This window comes from Camelina sativa, chromosome 2, assembly GCF_000633955.1.
Source record: "Camelina sativa cultivar DH55 chromosome 2, Cs, whole genome shotgun sequence".
Lineage (NCBI taxonomy): Eukaryota > Viridiplantae > Streptophyta > Magnoliopsida > Brassicales > Brassicaceae > Camelina > Camelina sativa.
In genome coordinates this window covers 17418924-17437611 of record NC_025686.1, presented here as the reverse complement: position 1 = coordinate 17437611, position 18688 = coordinate 17418924, and the positions used below count along the sequence as shown (strand labels likewise).

At 36.6% G+C, this 18688-nt stretch overlaps 1 protein-coding gene across 2 annotated transcripts; it reads right to left on the bottom strand.

Moving 5' to 3' along the window:
- On the bottom strand, positions 16010-17373 carry LOC104727820. 2 transcript variants are annotated; one of them, XM_010446893.1, is made up of 5 exons: positions 17294-17373; positions 16979-17054; positions 16734-16897; positions 16571-16637; positions 16010-16461 (listed from the first exon to the last, which is right to left on the bottom strand). In XM_010446893.1, exons 1-5 carry the CDS (start codon positions 17297-17299, stop codon positions 16295-16297), a joined length of 480 nt encoding a protein of 159 aa, XP_010445195.1. In that variant the 5' UTR covers positions 17300-17373; the 3' UTR covers positions 16010-16294. The 2 variants fall into 2 exon arrangements, with proteins under 2 accessions (XP_010445195.1, XP_010445200.1); XM_010446898.2 differs by having other exon boundaries at positions 16979-17120; positions 17294-17359.

Genomic DNA, 18688 nt, shown 5'->3' with positions numbered 1-18688 from the left:
TAATATATGGTTAGAGTGTGGCCTGGTCTCTGACTTTAGTGGCTTCAACATTTCAACTAATACCGTGTAATTAGTAAATATATGAAAGATGTCCTTGAAGCTAGCTAGGAAATGAAATATCTAAACTGTTATAATAAAATTTAGAAAAGTTAAAATATCAGCTTAATGCAGATTATAGAAGATAGGGTTAAGGAGCTTAATAAACTGAAGATTGGGTTTGAACCGTCTTAGTGAAATTTTTGTTGTTCTAGCAATGGTGTGGTGTGTGGTGAAAATGAAAGTGAAAGATTGTTGCTCTGATACCAATTATTACGTTCACCCCTCCTTAAAGCAAAGAGTCTGTAAGATGACACAAGCGGTTTGATTGGTAGTTTAGACTACCCATTAAATTTTTTGTTTGTTTTCATTTGATTAAATAGCAAAAATACATAAAAGCAAATTAAAGTGGAGTCAAAACTCCTAGAACAAACTGGAAATTCGGAAAGTGGAAACTGCTTCCTATAGAGTTCCTTATTGAATAATTCAAAATAAACAAAGTGAAGTTGTAAGACTTTCGTCAAGCTACATACTTCATGTTTGGCTTTGGTACGGCTGCCGACTAGACCTTCTCACTGCCACCTAAAAATCTTCACTTAATTGCTCCACCACGTCGTCATCTGTTTCGTCCATGAAAAAAACGCTAACATTTTCATCTATGTCCTTTAATTTGGTCGCCATTACAATTTTATCAAAGTCTCCATTCATCCCTAGTTGAACATCATCTCCCTTGATCTCTACCGAAGTAACTCCTAACCAAACATTAATTAATGGTTTATTTTAAAATTATGTAAACTGAATATCTTACCATATGTTTATTTGGTTTGACATAACCATAGGTTTTTGTTGGTGTACCTGAAAACTCCCAGAAAACTTCCATAGCATCATCTATGATGCCTTCATCAAAAACATCAAACTTGACTACAAATCTCACCTGCAAAATATCATCCATGGTATATATATATACTAGGAGTTGCCCCGTGCTACGCACGGGCTTATCTTAATATTTGTTCGATTGGCAATTTTTTTAATTGTTAGATTTTTATATTTCTGTATTTTGCTTTCTTAATTGGATTTTTTTAATTGATAAAAATTATATAAATTTTAGGGAGAAGAGTATGTATCCTAAGTAATTAAACTACACCCTCATGTATAATGGATTTTATTAATCATGTTTACTTTTTTGAATAACAAAATGTTTAAAAGCTTAGACTGATTCTCTTTTAGTACATGTTGTTTTGCGATGTAACCATTTTGCAATACACTTAAGGCAAATTTTGTGATTATTGAAAATTATAGTCTCATATAGTCATATTAATACATGTCACTTTCAAACTACGACAATAACTTGTTTGGACGTTGTTTCCGCTGTAGCTTTACAGAAATAGCCGAGATCTACCATCATTGTTGAGTTTTGAATTTATCCCATAATCTTTTATTAAATATGGTGAAGTTTAGAGATATAAAATAAATATTATATTCCTTAATATTGCACATTTTTATCCTCAGATTCAGATAATGTGTAATTTATTTCTCTTTTAACTGTTAGTAACCCCTAACATCAAAAGCACCTTTTTTGTCCTGTCAACACAAGATGTAAAATGATACGAATCCTTCAAACTTCAAAGCCTATTCAGTGGCTTTAAACCAAAAATAAAATAAAATAAAGATCACCTTTTGGTGATTTTATTCATTTCGTCATTGATTAAGGCAAATCCTCATCATCTTTATTTTGTTGTTACGTGAAGACATAAGCGAAGGTTGAAATTGAAGTCCCATATCATAAGTTAACTGAAATCAATTACAAATCACTTCGTCTAACGTTGTTTCTTCTAATGTCTTCCTTCGATATATATATAATATAGATATGATCATCTATTTTAAGCTTTAGGTCTCCCTATCCGTAGTAATCTTAACAAATATCCAAGTTAGAATAATATATAAATAAAAGAATGTATAATGAAATTTTAAACTCAAAAAATCATTTTCTAACACAATTATACCGTTGTGTGATATATATCTTAGGCTAAGCTGCATTGTTTTAACTTTATGAATATGTCGTAGTGTACATGCACGTAGGCTCATGGTGTCTCCATAACTTAATAGAAAACTTTACTCAATATGGCAATAGAAAAAAAGCTTAAAGGAGAAAATAAGAGTAACTAAATTTTTTATTTGATTGTTTGGTCATTCCGTAAAGGTTTTCTCCTCCACCTAACCACCAGTCCAGACTACTACCTTACATGCTTGCATAAAGTTTAGTTCCTTGTCTGAGATCTTAAATCCTCCATTTTCCTTTAAAAATGAATTGTGCAATGAGCAAATCATTTACATGATCTAAAGGAAAAATGCTTCAGAGACATTAGAATTTTCCTCGAATCATAACAATAATTTGAGTATGAAGTAGAATACATCACATGAAATATACATATTAAGAAACCAGCCAGTCAACCATTATAGTAGCAGAATTTGGCCGTTTAAAATTAGGACAATATAGAATTTTAGTCAAAGAGAAATAAGAGATTGGAATGTATAAATTTATGACTAAACATTGAATTTGATTTTTGGATATAAATGTAAGCTAATTTATTGAGATTTTAAAGGTGATAATAGGATTTAAAAATTATATGTGCAATGAGCAAATCATTTACGTGATCTAAAGGAAAAATGTTTCAAAGTCATTAGAACTTTCCTCGAATCATAACAATAATCTGAGTACAAAATAGAATACAATCACATGAAATATACATATTAAGGAACCAGCCAGTCAGACATTATAGTAGCAGAATTTGGCCGTTTAAAATTAATGGGACAATATAGAATTTTAGATAAAGAGAAATAATAGATTGGAATATAAATTTATGACTAAACATTGAAATTGATTTTTTAAATATAAATGTAAGCTAATTTATTGGGATTTTAAAGGTGATAATGGGATTTAAAAATGAACTATGCAATGAGCAAGTCATTTACGTGATCTTAAGGAAAAATGCTTCAGAGACATTAGAACTTTCCTCGAATCATAACAATAATTTAAGTACGAAATAGAATACAATCACATGAAATATACATTTTAAGGGACCAGCCAGCAGCCATTATAGTAGCAGAATTTGGCCGTTTAAAATTAATGGGACAATATAGAACTCTAGATGAAGAGAAATAAGAGATTGCAATATAAATTTATGACTAAACATTGAAACTGATTTTTTGATATAAATGTAAGCCAATTCATTGGGATTTAAAGGTGATAATGGGACGTTACTAAAACAATATTTAGCTTTCCACGGTTTATTGAATTGAAGATGAAGAACATCAAATCTTAAACAGAATTAACCATGCTCTAATTTTGAAATTGTCAACCCATGCTCTAATTTTGAAATTGTCAAGAATACATATGGCCCATTGTTAGCATTATATTCATTCATAGGCTCATATACATTGGTCTTAAGTTTTAGAACACTAACGTTGAACCAATTAGTATTTAATAGAAAGTAGAACGTTAAAAACAAAACACTTACGCCTAACTTTTTGTGGGTTTACATGGGTTGCAATGACAACAACTGTTTCATCTTTTAGGGTTAAAAGTTTGGCATGGACATCGACCGCAAGTTCTCTCCAAAGAGATATGTATATGTTGTCACCACTACAACAAACACCATAAATGTTACACAGTTACAGACTTACAAAATGTAGAACGAATCTGAAAAAAAAAAAAAAACCCCATACCTTTCTAAAATGCAAGTCAGTATTAAACTGAAAGTTGTCTTTGAAGGGTGGTTCTGATCTTTGTTTTCAAATGTTCGAGACGAGGATATTTGGCCAACAACATCTGGTGAGTGGGTAAATGTAGATATAAATCATATACTGAAGAACAGAGTGGAAGCTAAGAGACCAGAAATACGAACAATGCAAAAAAGGTTGTTACCTGGAAGCTCCTCACCCTTGTTTACCATATCAAGCAAGTCTGAAAAAGTAGAGAACCTAAAATAATCAAAACCAATAGAGCATTGTCATTTTTTAACAGTCTCCAAAGACGTTTTCTCCGTGAAAACAATTCTCCACTTGTGCTTGGTGCGACGATAACGGTTGGAGGATGCAACAACATCGAAATCATTGATGCTGTACAACTGGCCTTTAACCAATTGATCTTGAAACTTAGACACACAATTAGGAACAACTGAAGCTTGTATAGCACAATCCTGAAACAAAGGCTAAATGAATGTGTTAAAATGGAGGTAAATCAGGGGTCAAGAGGAACAATCATAGAGATAATATACATTTTCATCAGTAAGGAGACATTTTCATTAGGAACAATAAGTAACATATTGTTTCTTCAAAAGTCTCGAACTTCCCAAATATGGATGACCCAAACAACAATCCTATTGATACCAGTGTTGTGTATTTCGTTGGAGGTTGAATCAAGGGTAGAGTAGGGTGCTATTGTTTTAGTTTTACCCATGGTGTGTGAGAGAGAAGATGAGTGTCGTCAAAGGTTGTTATTTAAAAAAAAACTTAATGCAATGGATGAGGGAGAGTAATCAGGGATTGGAATGAAATGTTAATGACCATGAAATCATAGGTGTTTGGTATTATTTTCATTACGTTATAATTGGGTGGTAAACGTAAAGATGAAAATGAAGGATATACTTCAATGGAATTTTTTAATTACCTTAAAGATTGTAATAAGTAATACAAATAACGTCATAATAATGGTTTATATGATTCTAATTGGTAGTGAAGATCTAAACCCCTTTCTTAATATTTCTAAATTTGATACCAAGCAATTTAAAAACGATTTTGGACAGGATTAATGTTACATACAATTCGGAACTTCAAATAGGTGTTCGGGATCTTGACACAGACATTAAACCAGAAATGATTTAGAATTTGGTGGTAGAATAGGAAAATTAAACCAAAGAAACCCAAGGATTAGGAGATTTTTGTGAAGGTACATCGGAGGTGGTAGCTGCTGGGAACGATGATTGTGAGAAAGTGAGTATAGGTGAATTTGACATCGTTTGGTTCATATCCTCCTGATGGGTGTAAAGGCTGTCAATTATATTTGTTGGACTTGTAACTGGTTTTATTTTGTTAGGCCCAATTTGAAAATGTAAAAACAATAGCCTTTAAGAATAAGAAAGGACATGTGTCAGTTATATAATAAGCCAGATGTCATGTTCTAAGCAGAAGTTGAGAAAAACCTTCTCTTATTATATAAGATAGTAGATAATGATAAGCCATTAAAATTTTAATTTCTTAAAAACAAAAATTGAATAAATGAACCTTTGGAGGGATTATAAAACTGTGACTAGGACCCCCGGTGATTATGACAACAGAATCATTTATCTCAGATAGTTTTCTCATCATTTCCATCTTATCAAATATTCCCTTCACCTTTAGTATACCTTTCTCATTGATGTCTACGAGACTAACCTCCTAATAACAGCAAATACTTTTTTGCTTCAATATTTCAAGTTTGCATAGATTAAACTACTTATTGATTTATTTGGTTTCGTTACTATTACAACCATATGTAGGTTAGTGTTCCGTGTACCTGAAAACATCCAGACAACTCTCATAGCTGCCCGTTTGATGCTTCCATCAGAAACATCCATTACGAATTCAACTATCTCCTCCTGCAAATTAGGATTTCATTTGTATACATAAGCAATAACTATATAAAAAATTCATGCCGTAATTAATATTAAAGAATTGATACTTGATTGTTTGTAAAACTAATCTGAAAATTGGAAATAAAAACATACATATTGAAATTAGCTTCTTTTTTTTTTTGTATTATTGTATAAGCAATAACTCTGTTTGATATATGCATGTACACTAGGATTTCATCTGCGGTACACCGCAGGAGTAAGTTATAAATTATTGTATTTTAAATAATAATTTTTTAATTTATTTAGTTTTCAAATTTTCAATTAATTAAAGTTTTGTTTAATTAATTTAGAATTTTGTTTAGAATTTTGTTCTTCTTCTTACATTTTATAAAGTTTATAATCTAATTACATTAAATTTGTTATTAGATAGAATATAAAATTTTAGATTTGTTTTGTTCTCTAGAATTAAACAGAAGTATATGCATATATAGTATGTTAATGTATATTTTTATGTGTATTTTTTTTTTGGAATATTAAGAATGTGTTATAGTATGTGTAATATTTTGTAGTTCATATACTAAATAATTTATAAGTTAAGTTTCAAAACTATGATTACAAATCTATAATATATATGAGATAAACTAATAGTTTTAGTGTTGGTTCTATATTCCAAACCCGTCATGCTAGGCGGGTCATGCAACATATTCAAAAAAATTTAATCCGCAAAAACTCATCATATGAAATCCGTGAAAGTAAAAAATTATTTTTAAATACGTAATACAAAATAAAAATAAATCTGTGAACAAGCAATATCTTTTATATTTTATTATTATTCTTTGAATAAGATATCAAATTGAATAGTAAATATGTTTGTTATCTTTTAAAATCATACCATTAGTTTTTTTGAATGATATATTTTATATTTGATTGTGAATATTTATTTTAGGGGGAAATCAATGCGTTGAGATCAAAAATCTTGGCCACGGATCCTCCTCCAAGATCGAAAATCAATTTGTTTCTTGGTTAGACCGATTGTTTAGAAAATTTGTGTATGGAAAAAATATTGTTTTGTAAAATTAGAAACTTAATATTAATTAAATCAATTATAAACTTAATACTTTGTTAGGAGAATTTGTTAAAAATACCCTTTTTGGTATACCCTTTTCAAAAATACCCTTTTTGTCATTTTTATTTTTGCCCTCCTTTAATTTTTAATGACCATTTTACCCTTAGATGAAAAATATTTTAATCAATAATCAAAAAAATTTCCGACATATTTTCCCGCCAAAAATTTTTCGAAAACAATTTTCCGCCAAAAAAAATTTGATAAAATTTTTCGACAAAAAAATTTTCCCGCCAAAATTTTTCCCGCCAAAAAACTTTTACAAGATTTTTTAAAGAGTTTTAAAAGGTTTTTTAAACACCTTGTAAAAACGTTTACAAGGTTTTTAAAAGGATTTTTAAAGGTTTTTAAAAGGTTTTCAAATGGTTTTTAAAAAGATTTTTAAAAGGTTTTTAAAAAGATTTTTAAAAGGTTTTTAAACACCTTGTAAGCGCTTTTACAATGTTTTTAAAAACTTTATAAAATGTTTACAAGGTTTTTATAAGGTTTTTAAAAGGGTTTTAAAAAGTTTTTAAACACCTTGTAAACGCTTTTAAAAGCTTTTTAAAAGCATTTACAAGGTTTTTAAACACATTGTAAATGCTTTTAAAAGGTTTTTAAAAGTGTTTACAATGTCTTTATAAGGTATAAATTTCAATATTTTTGACGGGAAATTTTTTTTTTGGTAGGAAAAAAAAATTATTTTTGGCGGGAAATTTTTTTCGATTTTGATGACTGTACATTCTTGCTGTCACTCAAAAATGGTAATTTGGTCATTTTGTATATAAAGAGGGGTAGTTTTAAAAATGGTCAACATGAAAGAGTGTTTTTAAAAAAGGGTATGAAAAAAGCGGCATTTTTGAGAATGCCCCTAATATTAAAGGGAGTGGTTCCAATTGTTTTAGAAATTTTTTTAGAAAGGAAAATCTTGTTTTCAAAAATAAAAACTTAATATTAATTAATTAAATGAAAAACAAATTAATAATTAATGCCAATGGCAGTCTTGTAAATATGTGGCAACTTCAGGATCTATTTGCTAAATGTACTTGAAAAATGTATATATAGATATTTGTGTATATTTTTGTAAAATTACCGTAGATATATAATATAGAACCTTTGAATTTTTCTTGTTTAAAAACTTTTATGAAGGATTGAGAAAAAATGAAAAAAAAAAGAACCTGCATTTTTTAGAATGTTTTAAAAAGTTGGAGAGTGGAGAAGAGACGAACACAGAGGAATATGATTTGCAACCTCACAGCTTGTACGTCAATACCCCTTTGCTTCCTCATATATTTAAGCAATTATATTTTATTTGTAAAATAGTGAATATAGTAATGATAATGTTCAGCACTAAGAACTAGAGCTGTCAAAATGGGCGGGCTGTCCATGGGCAGACCATGTCCAATTCATTATGGACCGGTCATGGACAAGCCCATAATTGAAACGGACTTATGTGGGTTTGGACAACAAAGCCCACGGACAAAATGGGCGTGGACAAGCTGGACATTGGGCGGCCCATTGGACAAACAATTCTAGGTCAAAATTGATTTGGGGAAATCGTAAAACACATTTCATTTCTCATTTTCTTCTAACTTTGTCGGCGATTTTCTCTGGCGATTTCTCCAGCGATACCATCGTCTTCCCTTCAATCTCCGTCGAGTTTTAAGTAAGTATCAGAGTTCACTCATTCCTTCTAATGTCCAAACTCTAATTTGCGCTAGAAATTGGCTTAGAGGTTTTGAAGAGATTGTTGATCCATTCGAAGAAGGCAAAGAAGGAGAAGGAGAAGGAGAGGGAGTTTGAAATATGTGTGTCATTGTGTTTGAAACATTCTAGATGTTCATGTTTGCTTTATTTTATTGCTTTTGGATGTTGATCATTGTGTTTTGGATGTTGGTCATTGTGTTTTGGATGTTGATCATTCTAGTTCTAGATGAAACATTTATGCTTTATTGCTTTTGGATCCATCTTTTATGTTTTATATGTTGATCAATGTGATTGGCAGCACAAAATGATCATTTATGTTTATGTTCTAAGCTAATTACACAATTTTTTTCTCATTTTATAAAATTTGTTATATTTTTGTCCAATGGACACCCATGGAAAGCCCATAAAAAAATGGGCATAAGTGGGCATGGTCGTTAATGGACCGGACGTTAATGGACACGGACACCTATTTGTCCAAAATAAAAGTGGACAATATTGGACGGGTCAAAATGGACGTGGACGCCCATTTTGACAGCTCTACCAAAAACTATAATGTAAAAATAGTCAATTTAGTACATCAAGACCAATACAAAATAAAATAAAATAGATTGGTACAATCAAAATACAAGTTGAGTCTAATTGACTTTAGATGATTACAAGTGTATACAGAGTTATGCAATATTCTTTTTGTTGGTATCTCAATAATATAAGAAAAACACAAGCTAGATGGATCTTTAATTTATTCGTGTCTCCAATTCTAATCTCTCCTTTTTTTGAGTCCGATGGTCTAACCCTTTTTATCTTTTATGGAAAAACTAACTACATATGTGTCTAGTAGGTGACCGTTGTTCTAAGATTACCACTTTGATTTTTATTAAGTAAGGATTAGCTTTTACTGTTTGATTAGTACTACATAAAAAAATTGATTGTATTTGACTTTGTTACAGACGCAATGTAAAAGATGCTTACAAATCTTCCAAGCGCATATAAGTTCAAAACTCTGGAATGATACCAGTCAGAGAGTTACGGCTAAGGTCACTGGCTAAGGTCCTTGCAGCAAATTAATTATTATATACTTTGAGGTGACGTAGCTTAGAGAAATCTTGAGGGACAAATAATGCCTGATAAATTCTGCGACTTGAGAGCTCTGCACAACGTTTAACCGGATAAAATAGTTTGAGGATATTAAACTCAAACCATATCGATAACCAATTTAAACGGTCCAATGTTTAACCAATAAGCGATTTGACTTTCTTCTTCTATAACATCAGTAACCTTAACTAAGAAAACTGACAATTTATATTTCTCAAAGAGTCTTCTTTTCAGGTAAAGTTAGATAAACAAATTGATTAAACCAATTCTTTTTTTTTGGTAAGAGAGGGGGAGACAAATTAGCCTCCCCTCATATTATTAGAAAAATAAAAACAACTACAAACGGACCAATCGTGGCCTAGACCAACCGACAGCATCCTCCAAAATAAACCCCTGAACACACTTAGGACTAACAAGCAACGAATGAAAACCCAAAGGGAGAGTGAAAGCATAGTTTGCTAATGCGCCAGCAAGACGATTAGCTTCCCTATACACATGACGAATCCGGACTATCCAGTCCTTCGAAATAAAGCCATAGCACAGACACACTAGAAAAGACAGGGGATGAGACTCATTGATCCCTGTAGTTAAAAAACCCACCACTAACTCGGAGTCCACCTCAAGATCGACCCGCGTACAACCCTTCTCCCAAGCCATCACCAAACCGTAATAAACACCCCAAAGCTCTGCAAGAGGTGCAGAACAGAACCCAATATTCAGAGCAAAACCGTTGAGCCAATTCCCATCCCCATCCCGCAAGACACCCCCAGCTGATGCCAACCCTGGGTTACCCCGTGACGCACCATCCGTATTTATTTTCAACCACCCCTCCGGCGGCGGCGACCATGATATAAGGCGTTCTTCTCGAACCACTGCTCCCCTCTCACTCGCTGGGGCTAGGAAAGCCTTATAGGTCTCCTCTACTAGGTCCTTTAGAAAGCGAATTCTATCACGAAACTTCCCCAAACCACCAAAAATGTCACCACATCGCCACTTCCACCCCCACCACACTGCTCCAGCAAACAACGTAGCCCAAGAGTGACCATTTCTTTCCACAGTATCCGACAGGTTGGCATATAACCATTCCAGTAACGAGGCTCCAAAAAAGGAAGGAAGAAGTCTCTGTGGCATTAACCTCTGCCAAATCCCTGCCATTGCAGGACAATCCCTCAATACATGCAAGATTGTTTCCTCCCCACTACTACACACCGAACAGAGGTTCGACTCACTCAAATGTCTCTGAACCCTTTCAACATTTGTCATCAGAGCTTGATGGGAGACCAGCCAAAGGAAGCACCGAACACGCTCTGTAGTTCGCACCCGCCAAATACATTCATAAAAACAACGCATATCCTGTCTCGGCTTGTCATCCCGCCGCAACATCGCATACGCAGAGCTAACCGTAAAACACCCATTTGACGTCTCCCCCCATGACAGCCGGTCAGATTCACCCACAATGTTGTTGATAACCACTGCATACAACCGAAGACAAACATTCTCTGGTAGATAAGGCCCCAAAAAGCTCAGTGCCCAACCCATACCCACAATCCAAGCATCACAAACACGCATATCTCTCAAATCCTCTGGCAGTTCCCCACACACCACATCCATCAGTGGCATAGGTAAGAGCCATTTATCCCTCTAGAACCTAATTTGCTTACCATCTCCGATCACCCAACTCAACCCTGGGAGAATCACTTCCTCAACCCCCTGCACACACTTCTCCAAGTAGAGGACCACGTACCTTTGGGGATTAGCCATGAACCATCCTGAATCCTCCCTACTTTATACTTGGACCGTAAAACTCACGCCCAGAGACTTGTAGTATCATGCACTAACCGCCAACCAACTTTCCCAAGTAGAGCAACATTCATATCCCTCGCAGTTCGAATCCCCAGCCCTCCTTCATGCTTAGGAAGACACACTCTCTCCCAAGATATCAAATGAAGCTTCCGCTTCTCTAAAGTGCTCCCCCAAAGGAAACCTCTTGAGATTTTATCCAACGCAGCCAGTGTAGACTTAGGCAAACAGATTGTACTCATTGAATGGATTGGTATAGACGATAATACAGCCTTCGTTAGAGTCAGTCGACCCGCAAAACTGAGAAATCTCCCCTTCCAGCCAGATAACCGAGAAGAGACTCTCTCAAGCACCTCTCCAAAAGTTTCTTTATTTAATCTCTTATGAAGCACCGACATCCCGAGATACTTCCCTAGTGCTCTTGTAGAACCGATCCCACTCTCTGCACTTATACGTTCTTCAAGCTCCCGACTGACATTATCAGAGAAGAAGATTTTAGATTTCTCCAAACTCACCTTCTGACACTCACCTTCTGACCTAAAGCAAGGCAAAACCGCTCCAACACCTTTCGAATAACTCGAACTTGTGCCACTGATGCTTCCGCGAAGAGGATTAGATCATCCGCAAAACAAATGTGTGACAGCTTCGGACCTCCGCGAGAGAGAGAGATTGGTTTCCATTCTTTACAATCAACAGCCAACTCAATGAGATGACAAAGACGTTCCAAACATAGTACAAAGAGATAGGGTGAAAGGGGATCCCCTTGTCTCAAACCTCTCGAAGGTCGAAGTGGTGTCGTCTTCTCCCCATTCCACAGAACTGTCATCATAGGATCTTTCACACACTGCATAATCCGACTGCACCAACTTTGAGAGAGCCCTGCGACTAGTAATGTCTCCTCCAGGAAGTCCCACCGGATGCGATCATACGCTTTTTCCAGATCTAGCTTCAGTAACATCCATCCCTTCTTGCCCTTCTTCCGTCGCATAGAATGCACCGTCTCCTGAACGACAACAATATTATCCATGCTCAACCTCCCCGGGATAAAGCTAGCTTGTGCAGGGCCAATAAGCTTAGGCATCACCCTCTTCAGTCTAGACACCATAGTTTTGGTAATAGTTTTAAATAAAACATTACATAAACTTATAGGTCGAAACTGCGACATTAGCTCTGGCTTGGCCACTTTCGCAATCAGCACAACTAAAGCATCAGTCGCCTCCGCTGGTAGGATCTCAGAGTCAAAGAAATCCAGAACAAAGCGGACAACCGAGGGACCAACCACATCCCACCCATACTGATAGAAACCCGGCTGAAATCCATCAGGCCCAGGGGATTTGAACTTCCCCATACTCCGAATGGACCTCTCCACTTCAACTGCAGAGAAGGGTTTACTCAACTCAGTAATCTCACATTGCGTTAACTTCGTAAAACCTGTCTGCAACAGACTCACTGCTCCCATATCGACACCCTCCAGAGAATAAAGCCTCTCATAGAAGGCAATCGCCATTCGTTCTAGCTCCTTACCATCCGAGACCCAACTCCCCGCATCATTTTTTAGCATCTCAATCTTGTTTTGTCGTCTTCGTATAATCTTAGATGTGTGAAAATACTTTGTATTACGATCTCCCAGTGCAATCCACTTTTCTCTTGATTTCTGGAACCAGAGCACTTCCTCCTGCTCTAGAACCAAATCCAACTCCTTTACCAAAGCCTCCTCCTCCTGTAGCAAACTATCCGACTGGAGGACATCTAACTGCTCCTGTACCTGCTTAATCTTTTGAGCTAATGACTCCTTCCTTCGTTGGATATCACCAAACACTTCACGGTTCCAAACTCTCAGCGTATCCCGCAACTTCTGCAGCGCTACTTGAGTAGTGACCGTCGCATCCCAAGAATTCACTAGCAGGTCTTTAAAACCCGGGTGATTCAACCACGCAGCTTCAAACCTGAAGGGACGCCTTCTTGGATCCCCTCTGGTCGCTGGGCTGAGTTGTAGATATAATGGTGCATGATCTGAAGCCAGAAAGGGAAGGTGAGTAACCGTCGCTTCTTGCCATCGTAGCCGTGTCTGTGCACAACACAACACGCGGTCTAAACGCTTTGCCACATATGTATTTACCACACGACCTCGTCTCCAAGTAAACTGGCAACCCTTGAACCCCATATCAATTAAGGAATTTGTGTTAATCCAAGTACCAAACTCAAGAGAATCGGGCGATAACCGACCATTTCCCCCTGACCTCTCATCCAGCCTCACTACCGTATTGAAATCTCCACCGACAATTAGAGGGTCACCAACCCCCTGTAACACCTGACTTAGCTTATCCCAAAGCCCTCGACGTCGACTCGGAGTAGGAGCTGCATACACAACTACCACATGCATCGGGTCCACTCCATCATCAACCCTGGCATGAATAAACTATTCCGCAGCCTCAATGATGGTTACCATCCCTACCTCCGATCTCCACAACAACCAGAGGCCGCCACTATGTCCCACAGCATCAACGCGAAACGAATGATCAAATCCCAAACCCTGACAAATACGCATCGCACGATCTCCACCCGCATGGGTCTCGAACAGAGCCAAGATATTAGTCGGGAACTTCTTCAGCATATATCGAATCGAACGCCTAAAATTGGGTTTATTAGCCCCCCGGCAGTTCCAAAAAATGCAATTCATCATAAAAATCAGTATAAACTGTAAAACAACCGGGGAAACCCGTCAGGCCTGTCGGAGACCAACCGCCTCCTCCGGCGGCTTCTCCCGAACTGCCCCGTCATTTGGTACAGGTCCCGCATCCAACCGAGGCGGAGCTAAGACACTAGATGGAATCCCCTCCGTCCTAACCATTGAATTCTCCTTACTCATCTCACTCTCACTAACCATCGAACAAACACCTCCCAATCGACCCATGCCCTCCAAGTCCATCCGAATACGTTTCCCCGAGGTCGAAAGCTCAACCTCTCCTTTCGCCGGACCAAAAACCAGACCCCGAGTGGGCTTATTCTTGAATTGTTTTGATTTTGGTCCATTAATAACCCCCTTCCTCAAGCCCGTAACTCTTTTCTCCTTAAGGTTCACATTAGGCCCATTAGTGACACCCTTATCCTGGCCCATCAAATCTTTACTCTTGTCGACAGTGCCTTACATCCCACTCTTCAGGTTATTACTCATATCCCGAGATTGACGATTTTCCTTATCTTCAGTTCCCGAAATCACGAGATCCCTGATCTCCGAAGATACCAAACCCAACTCCAAGTTACCAAAACTGTTCGCCACCGGAATATTCGCGATATTATTACTGGTTGTGATTTCCTTCAGATTCCTTCCCATATTTGGCTCTGATGGCCCAGCAACCGAGACAACCGGCAACGTTGGTACCTCCGACCGCCGCCCATTCCTCCTAACTACGGTGAAACCATCGTCGCCCTCTTGCGACTTTCGTGCCTCCACAGCCGTCGAGGCCACCGTTTTCTCCGAACCCTGAACTGAACTTTGCCGCACCATCTCCACTGTTCCTCTAGGACATGAATGGACTAAATGTCCGTACAGACCACATGCGGAACAAATGTTTGTTAGACCCTCATACGCAGCAAAATAACGCTCTCCATTAATCATGACTGTGCCTTTCAAGGGTCTCCGTAAGTTCACCTCCACACACACTCTTGCAAACCTACACCGCTCAAAACTCAGAGTTGTCATGTCCACTTTGATCGGTTCCCCCAAACCTCGAGCAATCCTCATAAGTATTGACGGATGATAAAAGTTGAAAGGAATGTTTGTAAGGCGCACCCACACCGGCGTCGTACTAATCTCGTCACGCAATGGATCAAACTCTGACGACCATGCCTTAACCATAAGATAACTACCAAAAGCTTTCCACGGCCCCCCTGTTAAGGCAGACAAAAACTCATCCTCCAGGTTAAAACGAATCATGAAAAACTGACGCGGTAGATCCATTACGTACATCCCACCCTTTGGTTTCCATAGTTCCCTCAACTTTCTGCTCAGAGCCGCCAGAGAAACGTTCCTCCCCAACACCTTCACGACCATACACTGCTTCCACATACCATTCATTACCTCAAGGATCTCCGGTTCAATCGTCACCACCGGTTTGCCATCTTCACCATGTGGAAATTCCAAGCGCATCCGTGCATCCACAAAAGTATCATCCATTAAAGCCTCTAGCATCGGCCTCCTCCCCGCGCCGCATCCTACAACTTTCTGAACCCACGTCCGGGGACCATCAGGAGGATCCCCCCGTGGTCGGTCCTGTCCACCACTGTCCGTCATCGTAGCATCCTGGTCATTCACCGGCAAAACACCCTGATCGCCCAAAACCCTAGTGTCGCTCATTTTCTTTTTAGAAACTCGATACAAATCTATAATTGCTTTTGTTTCTTGATTAATTAAATATATATATTGTTTGAAATAGTTCCTTTTTAATTATCATTGATACAGACGAAAAAAAAAGTATCATTGATACCACTAATTCAGTGAAAACTTGGACTACTACCATCTCACATGGAACTCCCTCAGTAGGTGCTCCTCTTGTTGCTTCTGTAATTTCACATGAAAGAGATGAAAGTGAAAGATTGGTGCTCTGATACTAATTTCATCCCTCCTCAAAGCAAAGAGATTTTAAGATAACATAAGCAATTTGAATACCTAATTTTTGTTTGTTTTCATTTGATTAGATAGCAAAAGTACATTGTGGAGCCAAAACTCCTAGAATAAACTGGAAATTGGGAGAAAGTGGAAACTGCTTCCTACAGATCATAAGAAGACTAGTTTACTTATTGAATAATTCAAATAAACAGAAGTGAAGTTAGAAAACTTGGTAAAGCTGCGTATTCTTTTGTTTGGCTTTGGTTGCCGAATAGACATTCTCACTGTTGCCACCTGATCAGCATATGGTCCAGTCTTGATGGCTTTGAACGACCATCATGAGGTTACGTTATTGGGTGTCTGTACATCTGGTCCAGCCTTGATGATAACGCTAGCAGATTCATCTATGTCCCTTAGTTTCGCCGCCATTACAATTTGATCAAAACCTCCATCATTCACCTCTAGTTGAACATCATCTTCGTTGACCTCTACCGAAGTAACTCCTAACAACAAACATACATGTATTGTATGTAAACTGTAAATATCCTAATCCTACTATATATATCATTCATTTATTTGGTTTAATATAATCATGGATTTGTGTTGGTGTACCTGGAAACTCCCAAATAACTTCCATAGCATCCCGTATGATGCGCCTATTAAAAACTTTAAACGGAAACTACAATATAGCAATTCATAAAATAGATTCTATATTTGAGATACTATTTTTTAAATTTCGGCGAAAATAATAATCTGAAATTGTGGAAAAAGTGACCTTTAATTTAGGGGGGATAAGAAAACTGTGTTCGTGTTCCGGTACGGGAATGATGATGTCAACAGAACTATCTATCTCTTGTAGTTTGCTCCTCATTTCAATCTTATCAAATATTCCCTTTACCTTTACTATACCTAACTCCTCGATGTCTACCAAAGAAACTCCTAATAACAACAAACAAATATCATTGCTTATAATTGGTTTTGTTAATATTACAACCATATATAGATTAGTGTTCAATGTACCTGAAAACATCCAGACAGCTCTCATAGCTTTCCGTTTGGTGTTTTCATCACAAACATCCATCTTGAATTTAACTGTCTGCAAATTAGCAGTTCATTGTATATATAAGGAATAATATATTACAATAACTCATTAATCTGAACACTGGCGGAAAAAAACATACACATAGATGAATTGAAATTAGCTTCTTTTTTTATATATTGTATTATTGTATAAGCAATAACACTATTTCTGTAGATATATAATATACAACAACCATTGAAATTTTATTGCTTAAAAATAGTTCTGAAGATTTGGAAAAAAAAAAAAAAACGAACCTGCATTTTTTAGAATGTTAATTGGAGAGTGAAGAGGAGATGAACGCAGAGGAATTGATTGCAACCTTGCAGAGCTTGTTCGTTAATAACCCTTTGTTTTCTTGTATATTTATACGATAATATTTTATTTGTAAATTGTGAATATAGTAATGATAAGGTACAGCCACTGGAACTATAATAATAGGAGTAGTCAATTTTGTACAATGAAGACCAATATTACAAAATATTAAATAGATTCGTACATTCAAAACAAGCTGAGGCTAGTTTATTGACTTTAGATGGGATATAACGTTATACAAAAATTTTGTTGTCGTTATCTCGATAAGGATATATATGAAAGAACATCATAAACTTCAAGACTTAAATCCCAAGATATTCTTACAAAGGAAAGATAATACAAAAATTTTGTTGTCGTTATCTCGATAAGGATATATATGAAAGAACATCATAAACTTCAAGACTTAAATCCCAAGATATTCTTACAAAGGAAAGATAAGGACAAGAGGGGTTTAGCATAATTCTATTAAGATTAGGAGTTATCTAGTTCTAATAGAAATAGGAGAATAAAGCACTATATATATCTTTGATTGAGTTGTGATCAAAGACATAAGAAAGAGTGCAAGCATTGTTTAGTTTTGAGAGGAGATTTTCTAAACAATAATAATAAAAGAGTTATTTTTATATAAGCAAAGTCTTTTTATCTTTTATTTTGGTATCAGAGCTCTAGGCTTAATTGATCAAGTTGTGATTCGATTACAGAGCAGGTTTTGGTAGTGAGTATCGAACCACAACTATGGGGGAACTTGTAGCTTCATCACGTCCGAAGGAGTTGGACAAAGCTATCTCGATTCAGTGTCCTCTTTTGACTTCTACGAACTACACGGTGTGGTCCATGAGGATGAGGATCATGCTGCATATTCATAAAGTCTGGGAAACAATTGAACCAGGATCGGATGATTCAGAAAAGAACGACATCGCTACAGCTTTGTTGTTTCAGTCGATTTCGGAAGCACTTACCATGCAGGTTGGTAACTTGAGTACACCAAAGGCGATTTGGAACTCAATTCAGTCTAGGAACCTTGGAGCAGAACGTGTCAAGGAGGCACGTTTGCAGACACTCATGTCAGAGTTTGAGAAGTTACGCATGACAGAGGCAGACAAGGTCGATAGTTTTGCTGGAAAATTGTCTAAATCGCAACCAAGGCAGCATCGCTTGGTGAAATCATTGAAGAGCCGAGACTTGTGAAGAAATTCTTGAACAGTCTACCTAGAAGTAAGTTCATTCACATGGTAGCCTCGTTTGAACAAGTTCTCAGCCTCAACACCACAAGTTTCGAAGACATAGTGGGAAGACTCAAGGCGTTTGAAGAAAGAATTGCAGAAGAAGGATATCCT

Excerpts from the sequence above, each read along its gene's own strand:
- LOC104727820 (XM_010446893.1), bottom strand. Across the intron at positions 16,638-16,733 it reads TTATCCCCCCTAAATTAAAG|TTTCCGTTTAAAGTTTTTAA; the intron begins GTCACTTTTTCC and ends GCTATATTGTAG. Across the intron at positions 16,462-16,570 it reads AGTTATTTGGGAGTTTCCAG|GAGTTACTTCGGTAGAGGTC; the intron begins GTACACCAACAC and ends GTTTGTTGTTAG.